Source organism: Parasteatoda tepidariorum, chromosome 3, assembly GCF_043381705.1.
Source record: "Parasteatoda tepidariorum isolate YZ-2023 chromosome 3, CAS_Ptep_4.0, whole genome shotgun sequence".
Lineage (NCBI taxonomy): Eukaryota > Metazoa > Arthropoda > Arachnida > Araneae > Theridiidae > Parasteatoda > Parasteatoda tepidariorum.
The window spans coordinates 46,754,659-46,778,917 of NC_092206.1; the positions used below are offsets into that span (position 1 = coordinate 46,754,659).

The 24,259-nt window shown below is 27.1% G+C and overlaps 1 protein-coding gene across 6 annotated transcripts in view; it reads right to left on the minus strand.

The window, feature by feature from the left end:
- Positions 1 to 686: 686 nt before the first annotated feature.
- Positions 687 to 24,259, minus strand: part of LOC107450158 (nucleolus and neural progenitor protein) — a 28,847-nt gene continuing 5,274 nt past the window's right edge. For 5 of the 6 annotated variants that reach the window (XM_071178546.1, XM_071178548.1, XM_071178547.1 and 2 more), the window contains 11 exons: positions 23,225 to 23,379; positions 23,019 to 23,095; positions 20,226 to 20,357; positions 18,861 to 18,938; positions 15,088 to 15,181; positions 12,381 to 12,448; positions 12,117 to 12,262; positions 11,952 to 12,023; positions 10,425 to 10,513; positions 8,701 to 8,748; positions 687 to 1,518 (listed from right to left, as the gene is read on the minus strand). In XM_071178546.1, coding sequence (XP_071034647.1) covers positions 988 to 1,518; positions 8,701 to 8,748; positions 10,425 to 10,513; positions 11,952 to 12,023; positions 12,117 to 12,262; positions 12,381 to 12,448; positions 15,088 to 15,181; positions 18,861 to 18,938; positions 20,226 to 20,357; positions 23,019 to 23,095; positions 23,225 to 23,379 — 1,490 coding nt within the window. In that variant the 3' untranslated portion in view covers positions 687 to 987. The remainder of the gene's footprint in view (positions 1,519 to 8,700; positions 8,749 to 10,424; positions 10,514 to 11,951; positions 12,024 to 12,116; positions 12,263 to 12,380; positions 12,449 to 15,087; positions 15,182 to 18,860; positions 18,939 to 20,225; positions 20,358 to 23,018; positions 23,096 to 23,224; positions 23,380 to 24,259) is intronic. The other variant, XM_071178551.1, reaches the window with a different exon arrangement.

Sequence of the window (24,259 nt, forward strand, 5' to 3'; positions counted from 1 at the left end):
ACATTTGGGGGTCAACGTATCTTATGGTGAGACAAAACTGAATTTTTCCAGAAAAAAAAAAATTCTGGAAATTAAATGAATCAAAAAATAACTCTAAAATTTAAACATTTGGAGGAAATGCAGAGCCATATAGCATGCAACACACTGGACTCTTCAAATTATGTGTTTTTTTAATCTACATTAACTGTTAATTTTGTTATAAGATTATAAATTTAATATTCTATAACGTTGGATAGGTTTTTTTTTAATCATATATCCTAACATACAACTTTTAATAACATACAATTTTGCACAAAAATGATTTATTTTAAAATTAAAAATGTTGGACTGGAGAACACTATTTAAGATCAAGATTCTGCATGTTACACAACATTAGTGACCATGACTTCTGGAAAATTATTTTAATACAAAACTGTGCACAATACAAGCTTTTAGAAAATATAAAAGGATTTGCAAAAATGCTCAAGGTTTGCCATGGTAAGCATAGTTAAACAGTACTGAAGTTTAACATGCAAACTATCTTTTTGCTATATGCATGTTTAAATAAGCCAATAGGTTATAATCATTAGTGAAGGAACCATATGATAAATATTATTCATTATAACAAAAAGTTAGACATAAAAGCTGTGTAAAACAGTGTCAAATGTGGAACATACACATCTAGTAGAAAAAATCACAAAACTAGCTACATTGGCAAAATACTTTTTTTATTATTGTTTATTTACAGAACTAAAAGAAAAGTGAAAATTTTTTGATACAATTTTCGTTGAATTTAATATTAAAATTAAAACATAAATTCATACAATAATTGAAGTAACAATTAAATAATAATCAGAATTTTAAAAAAATTTGTAGTCAAAATATTGATGTAAAAAAAATGCAACTTATAAATCTAACAAAATTATTTACCTAAAATTAGTTTAAATCACTTTTATGCACAAGTTTCAGAGAAAAATATCTTAAAAAATTATTAACAAAAAACTTTAATTACAAAAAATCAGAAATAAACAATTTTGAAGTTTTCAGTATTAATTTTTTTATAACTTTTTCTTCTCCACTTTCCTCTAAAATTTTCATAACAGCTTTCCTCTTTTTGAAAATCTTTTTAAGTTTTGCACATTTATCATACTTTTGAGCGGATTGTAATTTAAAATAAATAGTATTATACAGCTCAATCAAAGCTTCTTCAGTTTTCACTGGTTTTATCACCATTGCAGTATTCTTTTTAACCTTTTCCTTTGGCTGATGAAGTAGGCCAAGAAATGTAGCAAATTTTAAGCGAGTTAGATTAATTATATTATCCCTGTCACTCTTTTTTTCACTTTCAGTGACACTTGACTTTTTCAGCACAGATATTTTTCGCCTTGCTTTTAAAAACATTTTATCAATGAGTCTGATTTTTACGGGAGTCACAGCTTGAAGTAACAAGTTTTGTGCAGACAAATCTAGATTTTCCCAAATAACTTTCAGCTCCTTTATGTCTTCGGCTCTTTTTATTCTCTTTAGCAGTACTTTTTGCTGAAAACAAACAGTAAGAAATATGAATAAATAAAATGCTATAAAACAGTGGGTGAGTTTCCTGATATGGTGCTTTTGAAGCTCACTCCAAGATGTTCTGACACTGCCATTCGAAAACAGACAAAAAAATTTTAATCTTAAGACAAGAATGAAGATATTCTATCCTTCTCTTATTGTTATTTTGAAAAAAAAGTTTTACATTAAATTGTTTTGAAAACAAACTTTTTATTTTAATAATAATTATTCAACAAAAAATAAGCACTCAAATAATATTTTTAAGCACTTTAATTAGGTAGGGTTCGAAAGTTTTTGATAATTGACGGTTTTAAGAGTCATGTCAAAAAAAAAAACTTACGGCATTGTTTTCGATAATTGTTAAAATTTTTGAACCATGTAAATCAAATGGCGTTTTCATACGCTACGGACTGATTGGGGTTAAATTAATTGTGAAAACATTGAATAGAACAGTGTCTTTCTGCATAATTCGTAGCAAAATACAACATGCTAAACGAAAAATCTAAATTTGGAAAAGGGAAAATTAAGCACTTTTTAAAAACACCCAATGAAAAAAGCACCTTTAAGGACCTTTAAAAAACGAAAATTGAAAATAAGCACTTTTTAAAAACGCTACGCGTGAAGTAAACGTGAATAAAATAATATGAAATAAATATTTAGAAATTGAGACTTCGATTGGTGCATTTTAAGCAGAAGGGTCAAACCAGATTCAATAAGAATGTTTCTTAAAATCGGGAATGTTTTTAATATTTTATTAAAATTTATTTTATTTATAAAATTAATTAAAATATTGATAAATGATTTATTTTTTCTGGAGTAATGATGCCATGTGTGAAAACTGTGAACTGAATCATTCAAAAAGTCAACAGTAAAAGGATTGTGTACTTTTCAAAAGTTGAAAGAATTAGAATTGAGCTCCAAAAGCTTCATATTGTGGAACTCACACATTGTATAAGTTAATATGCATACACATAAAATATACTAATGATCAACACAAGTGTTACAAAACAAAATTGTTCATTTCTCATAATCACACGGTTAATCTACATTTAGCTAGAACCTTGGCTATGATTTTTTAACTTACAAATCTGATTTCCACAACTGAATTCTTTTACCTGACCTCTATGTTTATTCAGATAACTTAGCATGAATGAGTGGCTTTTTATTTGCTTCATTAAGAACAAACAAAAAGATTGGTCATACATTTTTTAATTTTAAAAATAATGTATATTAATAGTGAAACCTCTAGGGAGCTAATTGCATTCTGTCCAATCAAACCTTCCGTTCCACAGTAAAATTGTCATTGTTAATACAGATTTGGTTAAATACATGGGTCAAATAGAATGGAATTTTTAGTGGGAATTGTTAAAATTTAAAGTGTCATTTCAACTTGGGGCGGGGGGGGGGTCTTATAACCTGTGTTGTCCAGATGAAAAGATCAAAAGATTCTGCTGTCTGAAATATTTCACATGAGCAGTATCATTTTCTTTTTTTTTCTCTACAAAGATAAAGGAAGGTAACAGGAGAATGATTGATATTTTAATAGTGAAATAGCTTAATATTTTTAGCTATTGGTAAGGCAAAAAATTTACACGCTTTAAGATGGTCGAAATATGTATATACATAAAGGGGGTGAACAAAATAACATTTCAATAATAATTCTATAACTTTAGAAGTGTTTAGATAATGTGATTTTTCATACTTATCAATGAAGTTTAAAGCTTTTCTAAAGGCTTGAAGGACCAATAATAAATAACAAATGGAAAATAGTGTTTTAGAAAACCATATGCCAAAAAATGTAGCAATAAATTTGTAAAAAATTTTTTGGTTATTATATGCAATGATTGCACAATATTTCGTAAGCCTAGCTTAAATATTTATGGAAATTTGGACAGTTTAGTAAAAACATTTTTTCTTTTTTTTACTGTAACTAAAATATTCAATAAAATTTAACAAAATTTTTGCATCAAAATTTTAAAAAAAAATTGCTGAAAACTGTGCAATATATAAGTAATTACAGTTGTTCTTTTATATGACGCACACGATGAAAAAAAAGACTTTTTTTTCAAAATTCTGTAGTGAATTATATTTGACAAACAATAAAAAAATCCAATTCGAATATCTTAAAAATTTAAAAAGTTTCAAGCAATTTTCTAAGTAGTCTTTGTACTTTTTAAAAGAAATTCAAAATCACAAGGGGTTTGTTACAAATATTATTTTGTAACACTAGACAAAATTAAATAACAAATGATAATACCTTACTATAAACATTTATACACCGAAATATGATTGAATAAAGAAAGAAAAAATGCGAAAACATACTTTTATGGGGGATGATCCCCAACAATGCTGGAATCATTTTTAATAAATCTAGTTTAATAATGCAAAACAAAATTTGTAGAAAACACCTGATCATTTTGAAATCACACCATATCGTTTTAAAAAGCACGAAATTAGAAAATTGCTTGAAACTTCTTTAATTTTTAAGATATTCAAACCTGACTTTGTTTTATTAGTTGTCAAATATGATTTGCTACAAAATTAAGAAAAAACAAATTTTAATTTGTCTCTTGCATGCACAGTATAGAAAAAACAATTTAATTATTCATATCTTGCACAAATTTTAAAAAACTTTTTTCAAGTTTTAATTTGAAATTACTCTAAAAAATTTTTTTCATTTTATTGAAAATTTTTAAAGTTATAACAAAAAAATCATAAGACAAAAAAATTATTTTTTTTACAAAACTGCCCAAATTTCCATAAATATGCAGATTAGGTTTATGAAATTTTGTGCAATTAGGGGCTGTTCAAAAAGTACGTACATCCCGAAGGGGGGAGGGGATTTGCTATTTTNAGGTCGCCAAAGTGGTCTATATAGACCCCCAGGGGTCTATTTAACATAAGCGGGGGTCGATCTGAGTCAGAGGGTCGAATGGGGGTCGGTGATCCGAACCGGAAGGGTCGATTGGTCGAAGGATTATCAGTATTTTTCAGATATGTGACAATTAGAAATAAAAGAAGACTTGGAAATATATACAGGTAATCTTCAAAAATTGAGCGACGATTTTAAACTGCGTTTTGTTGATTTGGAAAACATTGACATCCCTGATTGGATTATTGTGCCATTTTCTGCTCAAATTGAAAACGTGGACATCAACCTGTAAGATGAGCTTGCTGAATTATTATGGGGATTTGAAGCAAAAATTTAGCAATAAAAATTTTTAGAAATTTAAAAATTTAACAATAGGCAAATTTTGGACAAATATAAATATAATGCAAAAATATGTAAGACTTTACGAAATAGCTCAGCCATTTATGATAGCATTTCCAAGTTCCTATATGGTTGAAGCCGGTTTCAGTCACGTAAATTCAATCTTAACTAAGAACAGAAATAAATTAAATGTGGAGTTTCGAGGGGATTTAAGATTAAAATTGACCAATTTTGAACCCAATATAACGAATCTTGCAGAAAAAAAACACCAGGCACACCCATGTCATTGATTAAGAAGCAATAAATCCGTAGTTACTTTACTTATTATTTCTACTTACTTATAATTACTTATTATTTCATAAATATTGAGGTATTTATATTTCAACATTAATATATTTTTCATAAAACTATTGTTACACTTTGTACTATTACTTTAATAAATGCTCAAAATCATTAAAAAAATGCTCAAACACAGTATCTAATAGAGTTTTATTTTAATTAACAGAAAATTACTTTTATGGGGGTCGATGGAGATTTCGAAAAATTATGTAGGGGTCGATGATCAAAAAAGTTTGGCAACCCCTGAATTAGGGGCTGTTCAAAAAGTACGTACATCCCGAAGGGGGGGAGGGGATTTGCTATTTTGTACGGTTTTGTATGATGGGGAGGGGGGAGGTATTATACAAAGTACGTACATAAAGTTGGGTGTTATTGTTTAAATAATTTAAATTAATAAATTATATTAAATAAATATTTAATTTTATTTAAAACATAATTATTTAAATTTTTATGAAAAAGGGGGTAGACTAATAAAATGTACGTACTATCGGTTATGTACTAAGGGGGGAGGGGGTTAAAATTTCTCAATTTTTGTGTACGTACTTTTTGAACGGCCCCTTATCACATATAATAAACAAAACAATTGTTGCAAATGTATTGCTACAATTTTGGGCATAGGGTGTTCCAAAACTATATTTTCCGACTGTAATTTATTGTTGGTCCCTCAAACCTCTAAAAGCTTTAAAGTTCATTGATAAGTATGAGAAATTGCATAACATAAGCACTTCTAAATTTGTAAAATGATTCTCTAGGTATTTTTTGAGAAAGATCAAAAAATGTGTTAGTATATAAGTGTTTCCATTATTTTGTCCAACTACTGTGTGTATATATACAATGGTGGCCAAAAGTGTGGACATTTTTTGAAATTTTCATGTTTTTCAACTTTGTGTGCATGTAGAATATTTTAATTTTCACTTAAATACAAACGTTTATATATCAAATTGAAGGTAATTTAATGTAGAATTTAATAATAAATACAGTATTACAAAAAAAGTTATGCTCATTTTAGTAGAACAAACAAACACAAATTGTTTTCAATAAGGACGTGTTTTGTAATAAAAGCGTACTAGCCAATCACAAACACTGTTTTTAGGATCAATCAAATGTCTGTAACTATAGTTTAGGTTATTTGGATGGTAAAAGAGTTATTGTTGTGGAAATATTTTGCGGAATGATGCATACTAGTACAATTAAATAGAGTATTGCTGTTTTTAAATATTTAAAGTCCTTTTTTTAAATTAAACTAATTTTAAACAATGTCATCAACAAGAACTAATTGGACATCTACAAAAAGAAGCCGAATTGTCATATTGAGAGAAAATGGCCTCGATATGCTGAAATTGCAAGACAAGTTGGTGGTTCAGTTACCTGTTCTGGTGTACGAAAGTTCTGTTTACGTTATGAAAAAACGAAATCAGTGGAAAATAAAGCCAAATCAGGCCGAAAAAAATTCATAAGTGCTACTGCCGGTAGAAAAATTAAACGGCTATGCCTTCAAGATAGAAAAATTTCATCAGATGCCATTAGATGTGAAATGAATGCAGCGGGTATTGCAGTAAGTTCAAGAACAATAAGAAGAAGGTTATCAGGATTTGGACTACAAGCTAGAATTCCAAGGAAAAAACCCTATTTAAATCAAAAGCAACGCGAAAAATGAATTAAGTGGGGAAATTAACACATTAAATGGTCAGAAAATCAATAGAAGCAAGTAATCTGGAGCGATGAGAGTAAAATATCGCTCTTTGGTAGTGATGGTATAAAATATGTGAGGCGTTGAGTAGGTGAAGCACTTCATCCTGATTGCATTGAAGCAACTACAAATAACCCAACAAATGTCATGATTTGGGAATGTATGTCTGCAGATGGTGTGGACCGAATTCTAGTGATTGATGGCATCCTTAATGCCAAAAAATACATCGAAACTGTCCTGAAACCAAAATTGATACCTTCCATCAGGGATCTCTTCCCCAACAACGCACCATTTATATTTCAGCAGGATTCAGCTCCATGCCACACAGCAAAAGTAAAATAAAGGCATAGATATATTACCATGGCCAAGAAACAGCCCNTGATACCTTCCATCAGGGATCTCTTCCCCAACAACGCACCATTTATTTTTCAGCAGGATTCAGCTCCATGCCACACAGCAAAGGTAAAATAAAGGCATAGATATATTACCATGGCCGAGAAACAGCCCTGATCTCAATCCAATTGAAAATTTGTGGCGACGTTTGAAAATTCTTGTACGAAAAAAATAACTATCCAATAAAAGACAACCTATTGAAGCTATAACTGATTCTTGGCACCATGTGATTACGAAAGATGAACTCCAAACAGTCAGACGCTGTGAAGCTGTCTTAAAAAATAAGGGTTATCCTACTAAGTATTGATTGTGTAAGTATCACTTTAAAAAAATGCAAATCAAAGATAGATCTTACTATCAGTTGCATAACTTTTTTTGTAATACAAAGATTGTAATACTATATTATTAAATTCTACATTAAATTACCTTCAATTTGATATACAAACGCTTGTATTTAAGTGAAAATTTATATATTCTATAAGCACACAAAGTTGAAAAACATGAAACTTTCAAAAAATGTTCACACTTTTGGTCACCACTGTATATATATATATATATATATATATATTCAGTGGAAAAAAAGTGTTTGGTTTAAAGAGAGAGAAAATTTCATTTTTGGGCATAAATGATTGTCCTATTGCAGGAGTGTCCACTTCGTAGAGAGGGAGAGGATACATAAGGTACATTTATATTAATTGAAGAATCATGAAGAATTAAAAAAATGTCTGGAAAAGAAGAGTTCATGTATCACTGTATATATACCAGAGCTCGAAAAACCGAATTCCCCGCGGGCGAAAATTCCCCGCGGACAACAAATTTCTCTAATCCAACGTCCGCGCGGACGGCCATTTTCCCGTTAATGTTCGTGATACATTTTCAATTTTTGTTATCTTACAAGAGTTTAGCTCCTCACTTCTAAAATGACCCTCTAATCTAGAAATACAGCAACATACTGATCATGGTGGAATTAATGTTTTCTCTGTCTGGGAGTATTGCAGCGGTTGAAGGAGGTTTTTCAGCAATGAACTTACAAAAAAAAAACACATTACGTACTGGTCTTAAACAAGAAGCGTTAAACGCAATTATTAACAACTACCTAAATGGAAAACCCCTTCCAGATTTCTGTGCAGAAACCTCTGTTAATCATTGGCTTGATTGTGGAACTGGCAAACGTCATATTTGATTCATTTAGAAAACGCAGTACCCTCGGATAAATTGACATTCCAGATAACTTGACCTTTGTCATTTAAATTATTTCATAAAAGAAATACTAGGTTTTACTATTAGTTACCTAGTATTTCTTTTACTGTATAATGTAATCCTAGTAACTACTAATTCATTGAGGAAATTTATATAAATGTTAGCAATAAATAAGAGAATTATATTTTTATTTATTTAGAAGCTACGGGTTAGTTTCAAAGGAGGACGGGTACATTGTTGGACAAGCCGTCCTCGGGGACGGGTAAAATTTCTGAGTTTTTTCGAGCCCTGATATATACATTACAATAAACTGCTAATAAATTTAAATACTTACAGCTTTTGAAAACTTTTGCTGTTTCTCAGAACTTGCTTGCTGTTCATCCTGTAAATTTAATAATTTTAAAAATTTGAGATATTAAAATAATTATAAATTTTATTAATATCTGAACCACCAATAAAAGTGTAATAAAGAATTTGTAACTTTGCAACAGATAATCATATATTACATTTATAAAATTATTCAAATTATTTTATATGAATTTTAGTATTATATTATATAGAATGTGTTATATTCAGACGACCAATCACCATAATTCAGATACCAATCTGTTTTCTTTGTGCCACCTGAGGAAATTTCAAATGATCAAAATTACATCTAAAAAACAATTTTTTTTAATCACAAAATTTTTTTTTTCCATTATTAACTTACTTATCATTCATTGTTTGGACAAAATTGAAAAAAAAAACCATAATATTTACTAAATGATAATTAAATTGCCTTGAAATGAACTATTTAAATTTTAATTTTAAATTTTTAATTAAATTTTAATAAAAAAAAAATTTTAAATTAAATTTTTTAAAAAAAATTAAATTAAATTTAATTAAATTTTTAATTTTAAATTTTTTAAATAAAAATTAGATTAAATTAAAATAAATTTTTAAAATTAAATTAAATAAATAAATAAATTTTTAAAATTAATTTATATAACGGTTAAATTTTTTTTTAAAATGTCAAAACATTAAATATTTGACAGATTTAACATTAGAAAAAAAAATATGTGAAAAAGCATCATGATAAGATATAATGATTACAAAAGATTCATACCTTTTTAATTTGCTATTTGCAAAAAGAATGGCAAATACCTAGGCAATTATATTTTGTAAAAATACCCTAAATAACATTAAAAAAACTGCCTTGACTTTTGTCACCTTTGCAAAATCAATGACCCTAAAAATCACAAACTTATCACTTGTACATATTTTAATAAGGAATTAAGAGTAATTCCCTTAAGTTGGCCTTTTGTTTGAAATAAATAATAAAAATTTGAAAATAAAATGTTTTTAATTTGTATCCAACAAGTTAAATGATCCTCTGCAGAGTGATCCTCTGCAGAGTAACACTGATTTAAAATTCATTACCTAAGGTTGAATTCTTTAAGGATTGCACAGAATGCAATTAGTGCAGGATTTGAAATCTGCTTAATAGTGTCCTAAAAAATAGTACACTCTCTACATTGATCAAAAAGTATTTTTAACTAATCTGACACAAATAAAAATTGAAAGAAGGATCACTAGGACAACTCGAGTTTGTGAGACTTACATTAAACTTCTTGCAAACACAAAATCTCAATCAAAAAATTTTATGCAAGCAATTCATTGACTACTTTCTACATTTTCCTCATGATCGAATTGTGATGAAATTTGTTCAAAAATCAGAGTTTTTTAAAAGTGTTTAAATTTTTATAAAACTGATTATTAAACATACCAGCTTTCTTTTAATTTAGCAGGGAGGGTTTTATATAAAAAAAATCAGTTATTGACCTATCTATCTTAATTATCTGTGTTTGAAATTTTAATTTTTCTTTTTTTTTAAAAAAAAAGAAAATACTAAAAAGTAAAGATATTACAGGATTGTGAAAAATATTCAACAAACGGCATTCATGTATATAGTTCACACAATTCCCTAAGGTGGAAACGGTTTATAAATTTTTGGCGCTAGAATTCATTCTATACTTCGATGCTATTTTAGACAAACACAATTTTAACTTGAATACTTACAGATGAAGTTGATTGAGCTGTTTCGATATCTTCCATGATACTCGATTGCGGAGGTTCTAAAATTTCTACTTCAGATCTTTCAACTAGCTCTAAAATAAAAAATGATAATTATACATTGAAATAAATTTAAATCAAACAAGTATATTTATTATTTTTACAATATAAAAAATTATATCATGAAGTCCAGCTGAAAAAAAAGAATAATCAGTGATACCATTCAGGCATCGAATATGTAACTAAAAATTATTGAGAATTATTATTTGATTATTTATTTTTTAATGGATTCATTTCATATTATTTGTTGTTATTCTTAAATTATGCTAAAGCTGATATTTCATATTTAAATTTATCAACATGCAATTAATATACAAATTATTCCGATTTCAGTGATACTTGTTTGATACTATCTTTGGCATATTCTTATTTTAAATGATTTAATCAGCATTATGTCTTAGTACATATCAAAAATAATAGAGGGTGTTTTGTTATCTTTTGAAAAGATTAGTTAAATTTGGTGTTTTAAGGCAATTGATACACAATTTTGTTTTTAATTCTTTATGAAAAAGTTACTCAATCAATTAATGATCACATTTTTTCGTTTAAAAAAATTGTATTTTTAAAATTAAATTTCTCAGGAATTATTCGACCAATTTCGCTGAACTTTAGTATTTTGCCACTTAAAATTATATATACTTTTTTCTTACTGGCCTTTTTTTTTCAGTTTTCTTCAAGAATACTAAAATATAAAAAATTATAAAATTTTTCAATAATTTTATAGATATAAAATTTAGACTTGTATAAATAGACTTTTGGAGAGGGTGGCTGAGAAATATTTCTGGTAGCAGTAAAAAAGGTTTCAAGAATATTGCAATAAAAGGGCCCCATATCTTCTATGAGTCTTGCATAATTCCAAAAATTAGAAATTTGCCTACAAATAAGATTTATAAATACAATAAGAAATAAGAAAAAGATTTATACATACTTCAGGAATGGGTAATTGCAAAGCTTAGTGTCATCATAACCTATCAATTCATTTTATGGCCACAGTTAATTGTTTTTTTTATTTATTTATAAGTATTAATAAAACTATGCTAATTGTTTCTATTTTGGAAAATAGTTTTAAGATTATAACTGCTTTAAAAATATGAGACAAAAGGTTTAGTGAAGAAAAAGACTCATAAACTAGACATCCTGTATACAAAAAAGGATATATTATTTATTTTTAATTAAAAAAACAACTTGAATTTGTATCTAAAAGTAATACTTTTGCAAAGTTTATTAAAAAAATTTCCAAAATACTTATAACAGCAGGTTATAGGCTTATGGAGGCAAGAAAAAGACTGCTTCATTAAAGAAAATTTACAAATTATAAATATAGTTAAAAAAAATATACCAATTTGGAACTAGTGCAATTTTGGAAGTCTACACATTAAAACATTTTATCAGAATATATTAAGTACATACAATTTTTTGATCTAAGGCAATAAAAATCTTAAATTTATAAGGGGTTTTTTATAATAACAATACCTCCATGATCATCAGCATTTTCAAGAATCATACTAGCTTCATTGACTGGTTCAGAATAGCCATTTTGATCACCTTTACCAGAAAGTAAATTTCAGTCAAATATTGTAGGCAGAAAATCCAATAAAAATCTTAAATTTATAAGAGATTTTTTTATAATAACAATACCTCCATGATCATCAGCATTTTCAAGAATCATACTATCTTCATTGACTGGTTCAGAATAGCCATTTTGATCACCTTTACCAGAAAGTAAATTTTTGTCAAATATTGTAGTTAGAAAATCCAGTTCTTCTTTGGGCAAATGTCTTGGCCTTAAATAAATTAAAAATATTTTTTATATGAAATATGTCAAATCGTTTTACAATGAATTACACTATTTTCTACATGTTTGAAGAAAGGCATTGAAAAAGAATGAGTAGTAAAACTTACTTCACATATTCAGAATCTTCAAGATTGATCCATGATTCTAAATCTTCGGGCAGTTCTAAAGGTTTAGACTAAGAAATAAAAAAGAAAATTGAAAGCTATGAATAAATTAAATTTATAAATAAAAAGATATAATTATTCATTGATTAACATCAATGAACAAAAATCCTTTCTAACGAGCCCTGTAGCAGAATTTTTTCGAGCTATCTGCGACTAATCTCTTTAGCACAAATATCTTTTCTGCAAGATGCTTTTAATTATAACAAACATGTATGTTACTAATTGTAAGTAACAAATACGCTGTGTTTACAAAAAAGACTATATAACTTTTTTAAATTGAATAATTTTTTTATTTTAATATTATGGATATTGTCACATTTTGTTGGGAGAAAAACGCACAAATTATTTGTGAGCTTTTCCAATTTATTAAATTATGTAAATAATCATCACAATAAAAAAAAACAATTAAAAATCATGAAATCCATGGTTGTAATAGCTGAAAAAAAGATCCGACGCCGAAATCGCGCAAATCGGACTCCTAAAACGCGTGTTTCGTTTCAAGATTAGGCTGTTGTAACAAATAATGTCGTATAAAAAATATCGGATTGAAAAACTATGGAGAAATCAATAGCAATAACAGTAAAAAATTCGACAGAATTATAGCCTTAAAAAGTACTCAAATGCACGATTCGAATTTTCCATATTGTTTGAAATATATCGGGATATTTAAAATTAACGTGAAAATCAATATCAATAACTGCCGAAAATACAATCGAAAAATTACATCGATTTACGATACTATCGATATAAATTGAGCATGTCAAAAAGTGATTATTTAAGTGCATGATTCAAATATGTGTAAATTTTTGTAGAAAAGAAAACTGAAAATTTTTACTTTTACAAAGAAAAATCTTTTTGCAAGAACTCTGTAACGTTCTGCGACAATGTCGCCGTGTCGCTGCTATTCTGCCACGGGGCTAACGAGCAGTGTTCTTACGACAGAACCTTTTCTTACTCATCTATCAAAACTCCCTAATAGATACAACTTGCCCATCAAAAAAAAAAAATAATAAAAATATGTATAACCATTATATTCAAGGATAAACAGTAATAAAGACACTGTTTGTAACAATAAATTTGAAAAAGTAGCCTTGGGTCCCACTTGAATTACTACATTTATAATGTATTTTTACTTAATTAATAATGATAATTATTTTTAAAATGCCACTAAAATTTTGTAACTTTTAAGATAAAACTAAAACTAAACTAAAACTTATAAGATATTTTTAAACTGGGGCTATTGTCCTTTCCTGAAAGGTTATAGGTTCCTAATTAGCCATTATTACAAAAAGATTGAGGAAAAAAGCAAGTATAACTCAAATGTGCAGATGTACGTTGTATGAACCTACTGTTCCTTATTTGCTCATATATATGAATTTCAGTATTTTGAATTATGCATTCCTTTTATGAAGTTTGTTTTTAATAAGTTTATGCCTCAATTGTAAAAGTATCACTGACAACTGAATAAATAAAAACTAAAATTCAGGAATTGATTTAATGAAGAACTAAAACAAATATGCTGCTAAAAAGTATGTCATTAATAGCTACTCATTAGAAATAAGGAAAAGGTTTAAAGATTCCAGTACAAAAATGTAAACTGAACAGCAAGTAAAACAATTTAAAAGTGTTATAAATAAATAAAGTGTTAATTTCTTTATAATTATTACAATTTATGGTGTGTTTCCTAAACATGCAACTGTTTCTTGACTATATTATTGCAATTGGTAAGATATGCTAAAAAAAATATTGTATTAAGTAAATTAGTTGGTAATAAAAACAAACATATTGCTTCAAATTTAATAAACATTTAAGCTGAAATTAAATACACAATTATTCTTTGGAATGCACCCTGTTAGCATTTATCAGTATAATAGATTTAAAAGCTAAAAAGTTGCTATAGTCAAGTTCTGAGATAAAAAAAAAATTATAAAGCAAAAAAAAAAACTTTTATTTGTTATACAGATATTACTTTTAAAACATTCACTATTACGCAATTAATTAATTTTAAACAGATAGGTTAACAAGATTTTACAGTCAAATTCAGGACAAAAAAATTTAATACAATCAGAGAAATCACAACATGTGGCTCATATTCATTATACTGACATTACCATTAAAGCATTTAACATTGTTTTAATCTCCATTTTTAAATTCATAAATTATGTAGTTTTTACAGTCAAATTTAGGGATATGCAATCAGAGAATTGTGATGCAATAATTCATATTTAATGTACTGATGCTACCCTTACAGCATTTGTCATCATGCTAATCTCTATTTTTAAATTCAGAAACTAAATAGTTTTTGTAGTCGAATTTAGGGACATAGAATCTGGAGCAACTAGAGAAATTGCATTGTGATAACTCATATTTATTGTATTGATATTATCTTCATATTAAGCATTCATAAATATGTCATTACTTTTTTAATTCAGAAACTAAATATATTCCAAATTCTAAAGAATTTGACACAACCAGAGAAATCACATTGCAATAACTCATATTTATATAGTGGTATTGCCAATTGCAACATTTACCAACAAAATAATTGCGATAAAATTGAACTTTCAAAAAAATTATATCAATTTATTCTAAATTATCAAATACAACATCTAAAAGACATAATGTTGACTTAAAAGATAAAAATCTTTACCCATTCCCATCCTCCTTGTTTCAACTTTTGTCTCCATGCATAGATTTTCTTATAAGCACTATAAATTTGCACTAGCAAGCCTCTGAATACAATGCTAAAAATTAAAATAATGATCAGGTTTGAACAATAGCTAAATTATTTAAACTTTTGCAAAAAAATAATACTTTTTTATATTGGCTAGGAGCCTATCCTCATTAACCCCTAGGAGCCGATCCTCATTAACCCCTATAATTGCTTCTCAATTTATCACTGATTTTTTTTCTTAAATTTTTTACAAAAACATACAACATTTTGCTTTCAAAATATACAATTAACTAGAATTGAAAAATAATAATCTGTAATTGAAATAAAAAAAAGTTAACCTAAAGAATAGAGATTGTGGGATTAAATAAATAGAAATAAATGAGAAGTAATTATTTTACTTGTTAACAAGACTTATAAAAATTCAAATAAGAAACATTTTTTATCGCTTTATATTAACTTTGCTATCTCTATATTAATTTTATTGCTCCAAATTTATTTTTTAAAATTTCTCAATAAATATTACAATTTATACCTCTCTCTCTGTAATCTCTCTTTCTTTTTTTACAACTTTAAATTGACACTTACACGATATTGACTTTAAAAAATAAAGGAAAAATAAATTTTCTAGAACAATGGATAAATAGTCATGTTTAATACAAAAGAGGAGTTAAATATCGAATAACTTTCGAATAAATTAAAATTTCGAATCAAAATTGTTCTAAGTTTTAAAAAAATAGGGTTATTCAGCTCGTCAAATTTTTATTTTGTAGTGGCATTGCAGCAGGCTACAAATTGATGAAGCATGGTATTTTTTTTTCCTATAAGTATAAAAGTAAATTATTCTCAAACTAATTCCCAAATTTATAATTATTTTTAATTTTGTCGCGCTCCCAATACTTTTTCTACATACCTTCCTGATGTCAAATTTCTAAGCTTCATAGATTTTGTGCAGCAAAGCAAAATGTAATGCAAAGCAAAAAAACAAAAGTTTAAAAAATTCGAAAAAAAGCACTTAATATTGCAATAATTGTTCGTTTGTTTTTTTCCAATTAGGTATTTTTTCCTACGAGCTTGACAGTTAATAATTTTTGAATTAGCTATATTAAATAATATATTAATTTTTATCTATAAAATTGAGTCATACAGCAATTACAAAAGAAAAGAAAAATACAACACCATAATGCTGTAGGACAGCATTTTATAGAATTAAGCATCTCCAGATATAATTATAATAAAAAGTTTTTATTCAATATAAGTTTGTTAATAAATTAATTTTATGATATACATATATATAGGGTTCACGCCAGTAGGATGATATGGCGACAATTGTCGCCAAATGTTTCACAAACATCGCTAAAATTATACGCAAGGGAGACAAATTTGTAGTCTTGAAATTTTGCAATTTACAAAATAGGAACGGAAAATAGTTTTCTTGCATAGAATTCAATGCATTTAAACAATATTTGTTGTACCAATTTTATTACTCTATGCATGGAATGAAATTCAAATGCCTGGTATACAAATGGAATAATAGAAAGTGTCTGTTGAAAAATTTTTACATTTAAATGTTGGGCTGTGTTTCGCATTCATGTACTGGCAGTAAAATTGCTCATAATAAAATAATATTTTTTGCTCTTTTAGATTCACTTTATTTAAAATTTTATAATTTTTTGACATTTAATTTGTAGTATAATGTTTTGTTAGTTCTTACTTTTGTTGTTTTCTTCATTTATTTGGTCTCAGCATTTTAATCCTTATATTGAATCTATTTACTAACATTATTTTAGCCTTTTTACACTTTATTTTAATAACTACCAATATTCGATCATTATGGGCTAATGAACCTAATTAGTTTTAGAGTGTTATGGATGACAATAAATAATTTTTAATGTGTACCATAACATGAATCATGTAATTTTACAGTTCAATTTTATTCAAGTTTGTCTACCATATCAGTTTTTGGACCACTAAATTTTCATTGCTGGTACGAACCCTACACACACATACNAAATATATACAGGGTGATTCTAAAAAGATGGGCAAAATTTTAGGAAGTGATAGTACACAAACAATTTTTATCAAAGAATGCATGGTCGAAAACAAAACCCAAAGGTGCTGCTCATTTGGAAAGTTGCTTGATGCAAACGTGAAAGATCCATTCCTGTTGCAAGTTACTGCGCTGCGTTACTTGTCGACAAGCTTTCAGCCGCTGCAGGGAAAGTTCGTGATATGCCTGTGTGTTTCAGAATGTTCGCCTATCTTTTCTTCACCATTGTACTGCGTGCATAGCCTTTGCCGGCCACTGAACACTTTTTGTAATCACATTAAATTTGCTTTTATAACTTAACTTCATCGTTCTTTGTGTGTTTTTGACATAACATAAACTTTGGCGCCCTCTAGCGGTTTCGCGTTTTGTTTTTGACCATGCATTCTTTGATAAAAATTGTTTGTTTGGGTGTGTACTATCACTTCCTAAAATTTTGCCCATCTTTTTAAAATCACCCTGTATATATCTTTCTCTAACTCCTTTCAGTCATTATAACAGTTACTAATTTAGGCTTTTTAAATTATGCAATTTTATAATTAATATTTTCCTTTTTAACGAATTTTTGCAAAAGCGAATTTTTGTTCTTTATTTCCATTGAAAATAGAAGGATTTTTTCAATAAAAAAAAGGAGAAAAATAGCTTTCAAAAGTTACAATTAAATCTAGGCTTAACATTGGATTTTGTCAAAGTGATCTGCGGCATATTAACTTATTTGTATTATATTTTTCTATGTTATTCTATTTCTTCTTTTTAATTTAATTACTTTATTTTATTTAGTGTTCCTTCTTTAAATTTTGGACTCAAGATTCTTTTGTGATATTTTTCAATAAATTTCAGAATATTTATGCCTGTTCTTACACTTTTGAGTACTGATCTCCTTTAATTTTTTTCACCAGATTTAATCTTTCTTATTCCTTTTTTTGCCTTGCATGTTAATTTTTTCATCGTTTTTTCCTCTTTGCTTCTTCTCTGATGTTGTTTTTGTAACTGGGTCTCATCCCTTGCCGTAAAGACTGCCTTTGACCCTGATTAGCTTTTTTAATGAGTACATTACTGGCAGGTCTTCAGCTTAGTTCAAGGTGTACCTCTTTTTTAACTATTTGATTTTTTAGGATGCTTTAGAAAACATTTTTATCCGCCATTGTTGTGGCGTTCTTCAGCATATGTTGCCAAAGCGGTTTGAACGCCTTCATCTTGCCCCAAAATCTTTCTTCCACAATTTTAAAAATTTCAAAACACACATCAACTACAACTCAATTCATATCTTGGCAACCATTCATTACAATAACTTCACAAAAAAAAACTGGATACATCTGCAAGAAGTACATAGGTGGGACATTGTTTGCTATCATCAACTAATACTTAATTTTCCCCTTATAATTCAACCTCTCTTTTAATACAATTGTAATAACACTCTCACACACATCTCAAAGATTGTAACGTAAAAAATTTAATAAAACATACCTGCTTTATGTAATAAGCCATTTTCTTCAGTAAATGTAAAAATATTTAATTTAAAACCTACTCATTTAGACAATTAATCAACCATGTTTTTAACAAAACGAAGTGAATAGAATAAAGCATTATCATAATTATGTAAGCAAATTATGCATTGGGCAAAATAAGAATTATTAACGAATTTCATATTTAACTTTTTCTCAAAAATAAATATAAAAAAAATTATAAAAAATAAAATACTTACTTTAGTCTAGCTGTGACTGAAGTAGCCATCATTAAATTTATGATTAAGTGGCCTACTTTTAATCTTTGAATCAAATAACTTTTAAAAAAATTTAAGGTAAAAAGAACTATTTTTAGTAAATTAGTATTAGATAAATATATATATATAACGTGACAAGGATATTTTAAAACAGTATAAAGACAAATATGAATCAACAACAATTACAAATGCAGTACAAAGCTTTGAGCATTATTTAAAGAAGTGCAAACTGTTTAAATTTTTAAAAAAACACTTAAAATACAAACTATGTATAACAAGGAGATTTCAATAATTAGATTAAAAAAAATACTACATAAAACACCATTTGCCGAGTTTTAAAATAGCAGTAATCTTTAAAAAGGCACAATTTGTGAACATTAAATTAAGTATTAATTTGAATTAATTTACAAGAAATAATATATTTTCTACCTTTCTTAAAGAGAAAATGTTTCAAACATTAATATTTAAAGGAACTTCATACCACTTAATTTTGAAAAATTCTGATATAATATACTTACCTGTTTCTTTTCTTTAACTAATGTATTTTAAACATTTAACTCCAACTCAATTGAAATTTAAAAATTTTATTGAAATTAAATTAACTACAGAAATACAATGAATCAATTAAAGTCAAATATTTGGTCTATAATTAATTTATTCCTCCCCTAAAAACATAGAAATCCTCAATAAAATTTTAAACCAAGTCAGACTTTTATAACAGAATTAAAATACTACAACCTTTATTAGATTATATACAGCCTTTAGTAAGCTTTATTCTGTCACAAAAGTTTAAATAATAACATTTATAATTGCAGTTGCACAATTTTATGTTTATTATATTACGTAAACCGCAAAGTAATGTTGATTCGGTGCTTTAAATATTCATTAATCTTAAAAGGAAATTTAAATTTTTCAATCCATTTCTGTTCCGGCATTGAAAGGTAGTTGCTAACGAGGGTGAGTACATTATTGATTAAAAATAAAATCTTGATAATAAATATCAAATGCACTGAAACATTACTTTAAGGTCCACCTAATAAGGTGATAAATCAAGTTTAAATCATAGGATTTATTTTATTTATCTTTTTTTTTTAAAAATAAAAGCAAATTATTTTTTAAATATCCCATTTAAAAAATAATAAATTGGAATTGAGAGATCATGGTAAACAAAAATGTTGCAAATTTGCAAAATTTAGCAGAAATATTTATACTATCATACTTAGTCAAATATTACTTTAATTATAAAAAACAATTACACATAATTTCTTTCAGTAACAACATGAAGAACATAATTTTTTATTAGTTATTATACTAATTTTTTTCAAAAAAACAATATCAAAAGGATACCAGAATGTTTCTCTTGAATAGTGCAAAGATTCACATATAAGTTTAGCAGCTGATTGTGTTCGAATAAGTACAAACTCTAATTGTTGACGGGATGGCAGAAAATAAGTTGCATCTTTCTTACTTTGAATTTCACTGACAATAAAAAAATACTAAATAATTTAACATAATACAATTGGTATAACTTATGCTTTGAAATATTAAAAGACAACCCCTATAGAGCTGGCTTTCATTTTAATGCAAAATGGCACTTTTTCCAGTAATTTAATAACAAAATGACACACAGAAGATAAATGCCTAGACACTTAGAGTGCCTTGTTGCACAATGAATTAATCTATTTAATATACAGCTTATATACAAAATCAAGATTATAAAATAACCATCTTTCACACACGTGCATATTTATATTTGAAATTATATATGTATAAAGTATTATAGATATATAAATAAAATATTTAAAACATATGTAATATTTATGTACATTCATTGAATATAAAATGTAATGTGCATAGAATTTAAATATATTTGTAACATAACGTCATGTTTGACAAGTCATTATATTACATTGTATATATTTGAAGGATGAAATTTTGTCAGTGATGTAATTATTTAAACAAAAGTATCACTTTTTTTTAATAAACTTTTTTAATTCATTATTATAAAGGAGCAGGCTGTCAGTTCTATGAGACTTGTAAAAAATTATTTTTAGTTAAAAACTAGCCTAAAACTAACTGAAACCATTATTTAATATGCAATAATAATAAGATATCTAATATAATAATATATCTTATACATATCCATGATGCGTGTAAGATANTTCAAGTGTGTATTGATTTTAGTCATAATAATAATTATTGAATGACCTTTAAATTCATTGTTAATTCAAGTTTCATTTAGTAATTATCAATACTAAGCATGCTTTAAACATTTCTCCTTTCAGTGATCTTATTTTGTAGGCAAAATGATAATAAATGTTTAATATTAATTTTTTTTAAAGTCGAGAAGTGTTCGTTAGAATTCGTTTTGTTCATTATCCGAATATGTGTTCGTTGTCCGACGGAAAATTTTTCCTGAAAGTGTTCGTTATCCGAACACAAAAATCTTTCGTTAAAGTGTTCGTTAACCGATTTGTTCGTTAACCGATCTGTTCGTTAACCGATCACCCACTGTATACAAAATCAAGATTATAAAATAACCATCTTTCACACACGTGCATATTTATATTTGAAGTTATATATGTATAAAGTATTATAGATATGTATATAAAATATTTAAAACATATGTAATATTTATGCACATTCATTGAATATAAAATGTAATGTGCATTGAATTTAAATATATTTATAACATAACGTCATGTTTGACAAGTCATTATATGACATTGTATATATTTGAAGGATGAAATTTTGTCAGTGAGGTAATTATTTAAACAAAAGTATCACTTTTTTTAAATAAACTTTTTTAATTCATTATTGTACAGGGGCAGGCTGTCAGTTCTATGAGACTTGTAAAAAATTATTTTTAGTTAAAAACTAGCCTAAAACTAACTGAAACCATTATTTAATATGCAATAATAATAAGATATCTAATATAATAATATATCTTATACATATCCATGATGCGTGTAAGATATCAGAATTTACTCTAACACATATCCATGATGTATGCAAGAGTCAGTTCATATTAATAACAGATAAAAAATAAAAAAGGGCATAAAAAAGGGTGCTTTTTCAAAAAGAAGGGCACTATCAGTTTGAAGGGCACTCATCATGAAAATAATAACAATTACAATTAGCTAGATTAACGTACTTCAAAATGGAATTTAAAATCTGAAATAAATATGAGAAATAATATTTTATACATATTAACTTAGTCTAAAAATAATTTGCAGTAGTTAAGGTAATCTGAAGATTCTGGTTTCTGCTACCAGTTTCTTTTCTTAAAATAGAGCCTTTCTTTTTCTTAAAAAAGAGGGGACAATAATTTTACAAAAAGGGCAAGGATGGCGCATTTACCCCCGTAAAAAGGCAGGCAGGGTGGACCACCCTTCTAAAAACACTTAGGAAGAACACTGTTAATAACAATGAAAATATTAATCAAACAGAATTAAACTGATGTCTTAGCAAAGTAAAAATGCACACTTTTTAAGCATGTTTCATTCAAATGAATGATAATTAACTTAATATCAAATTTAAGGGTGATGCATAGCAAATCGTAGAATCTTGAGAAATATAAAACTTTGATACAATTTTTATGCATTAAAATATTTTTATATCTAACTTTTTTATTTGTCTTACAATTCAAAGATTTATTACAATCAACAAAAAATTTTACTGAAATACAAAATATTATATTAATAGTATAAACTTGGTAGCTTTGTAATTTTTAATCTAACAAAGAGAAGAAGGAAATTCCTGGATCAAGCATTAGGACAAACAAGCCTTCGATAAGGACTTTTTGATGGAACAAACCCTAATTTGCATCACATGGAGAGAAAATCAACGAAAACCTCCCATAGTTAATCTGAAAGAAAAGAGAATTCTGACCAATGATCCGTCTATTGCTGAGGATATTTCTATGCCAGCATCGTAAATGGTATAATCAGCGAGCAAAATTTATATCGACCAACCACCGCTGGGATTCACACCTCGACCACCCCATTCGGAGGTAGGCGCTCAATTTGTAATATTTTTTTTAAATATAAAACTGATTATTCCAGAAGAATTTTATTAAAAATATTACAAATGAAAAATGCTGACACAATGAAATGTTAGATACAGTTTTTTTTTACTTACATTATAAGTTTATCAGCCATATCTAGATAAACTGAAGATAGATCCAACAATACCATCTTTCTTAGGCAAGTGCTAACCTATCAATAAACCATGATTACATAAACGATTGAAAATTAAATAATGAAGCATTTACAAACAAATAAATCATTTGAATAACTATTGGTTATCAAATTATTATCCATTGAGAAGAAAATATTAGCACATACTCTTTGAAGATATTGCAAGCACTTATCGCAATGTAAGATTCTTTTGTATTTTGTTTGAAGATTTCTATATATCTTGACTTCTTCCCATATTGGATGCTCTGTAGTTAATATCTCTGCTGATGATGTTAATATGCTTATTAAGTCAGGCAGACTATCTATTTTTAAAGGAAAAACACATAAAAACATAATTTTATTTCCTTGTATAAATGCAAGAACAAACACAAAAATTTTATGTATTTGGTTAAAATAGGCTGGTTCCAAATTAAGTCACTCTCTACAATCAAAATCTAGCTTTAAAATAATGGGCAAAAAATCACATCCATTGAGCCACTGGCATATTATCAAGCTTAAATTATTGCTATAGTTTTCTAAACAATTTTAAAAACTTAATTCCTTTCGTTTTAAATATTAACTTTGTGCAACAAATGAGAAGTAATTTTTTGAATAATCTAACGTGGATCAGAGACTGCCATCTCTGGCAGGTGTGCTAACCACAGCAGCAGCTCAATGAATAAAAATAGCATTAAGACATCAGAAATAATATTGAAGATATCAGACAAACGAAACAGAAGTAGACTTCTAACAAGGCCAAGAAATACATTTAAAATCTTTTATTTTTGAAAGATTTTTTTTCTTCTCACAGAATCATATTCAAAATGATGCCTTTCTCGGGCATCAGAGAGGAAAGAACTGCTCATGATTTCTCTTTTTTTTTTTTTAAATAATAAAAAATGATAAATAATGGAGTAAAAAAATTTTGTTAATCTTTTCTGCAGAAATTTTCAACAGATTTTTTTTTTTTACAGAATTATGCATATAAAAAGATGTCTTTCTCTAGCATCAGAAGGGGAAGAAATACTCCTGAGTTTTCTATTCTTATTTGAGAATAAAAATTTTTACTATGAATGGCTTCAGCTAGAATTTCAATTTTATAATATGAAAAATCAAAAATCACACTCAATTGGCATGCTCAATTTATGCTGATAGTATTGTAAATCCATGTATTGTTCTGATTGGTATTTTTTTTTTTTTTTT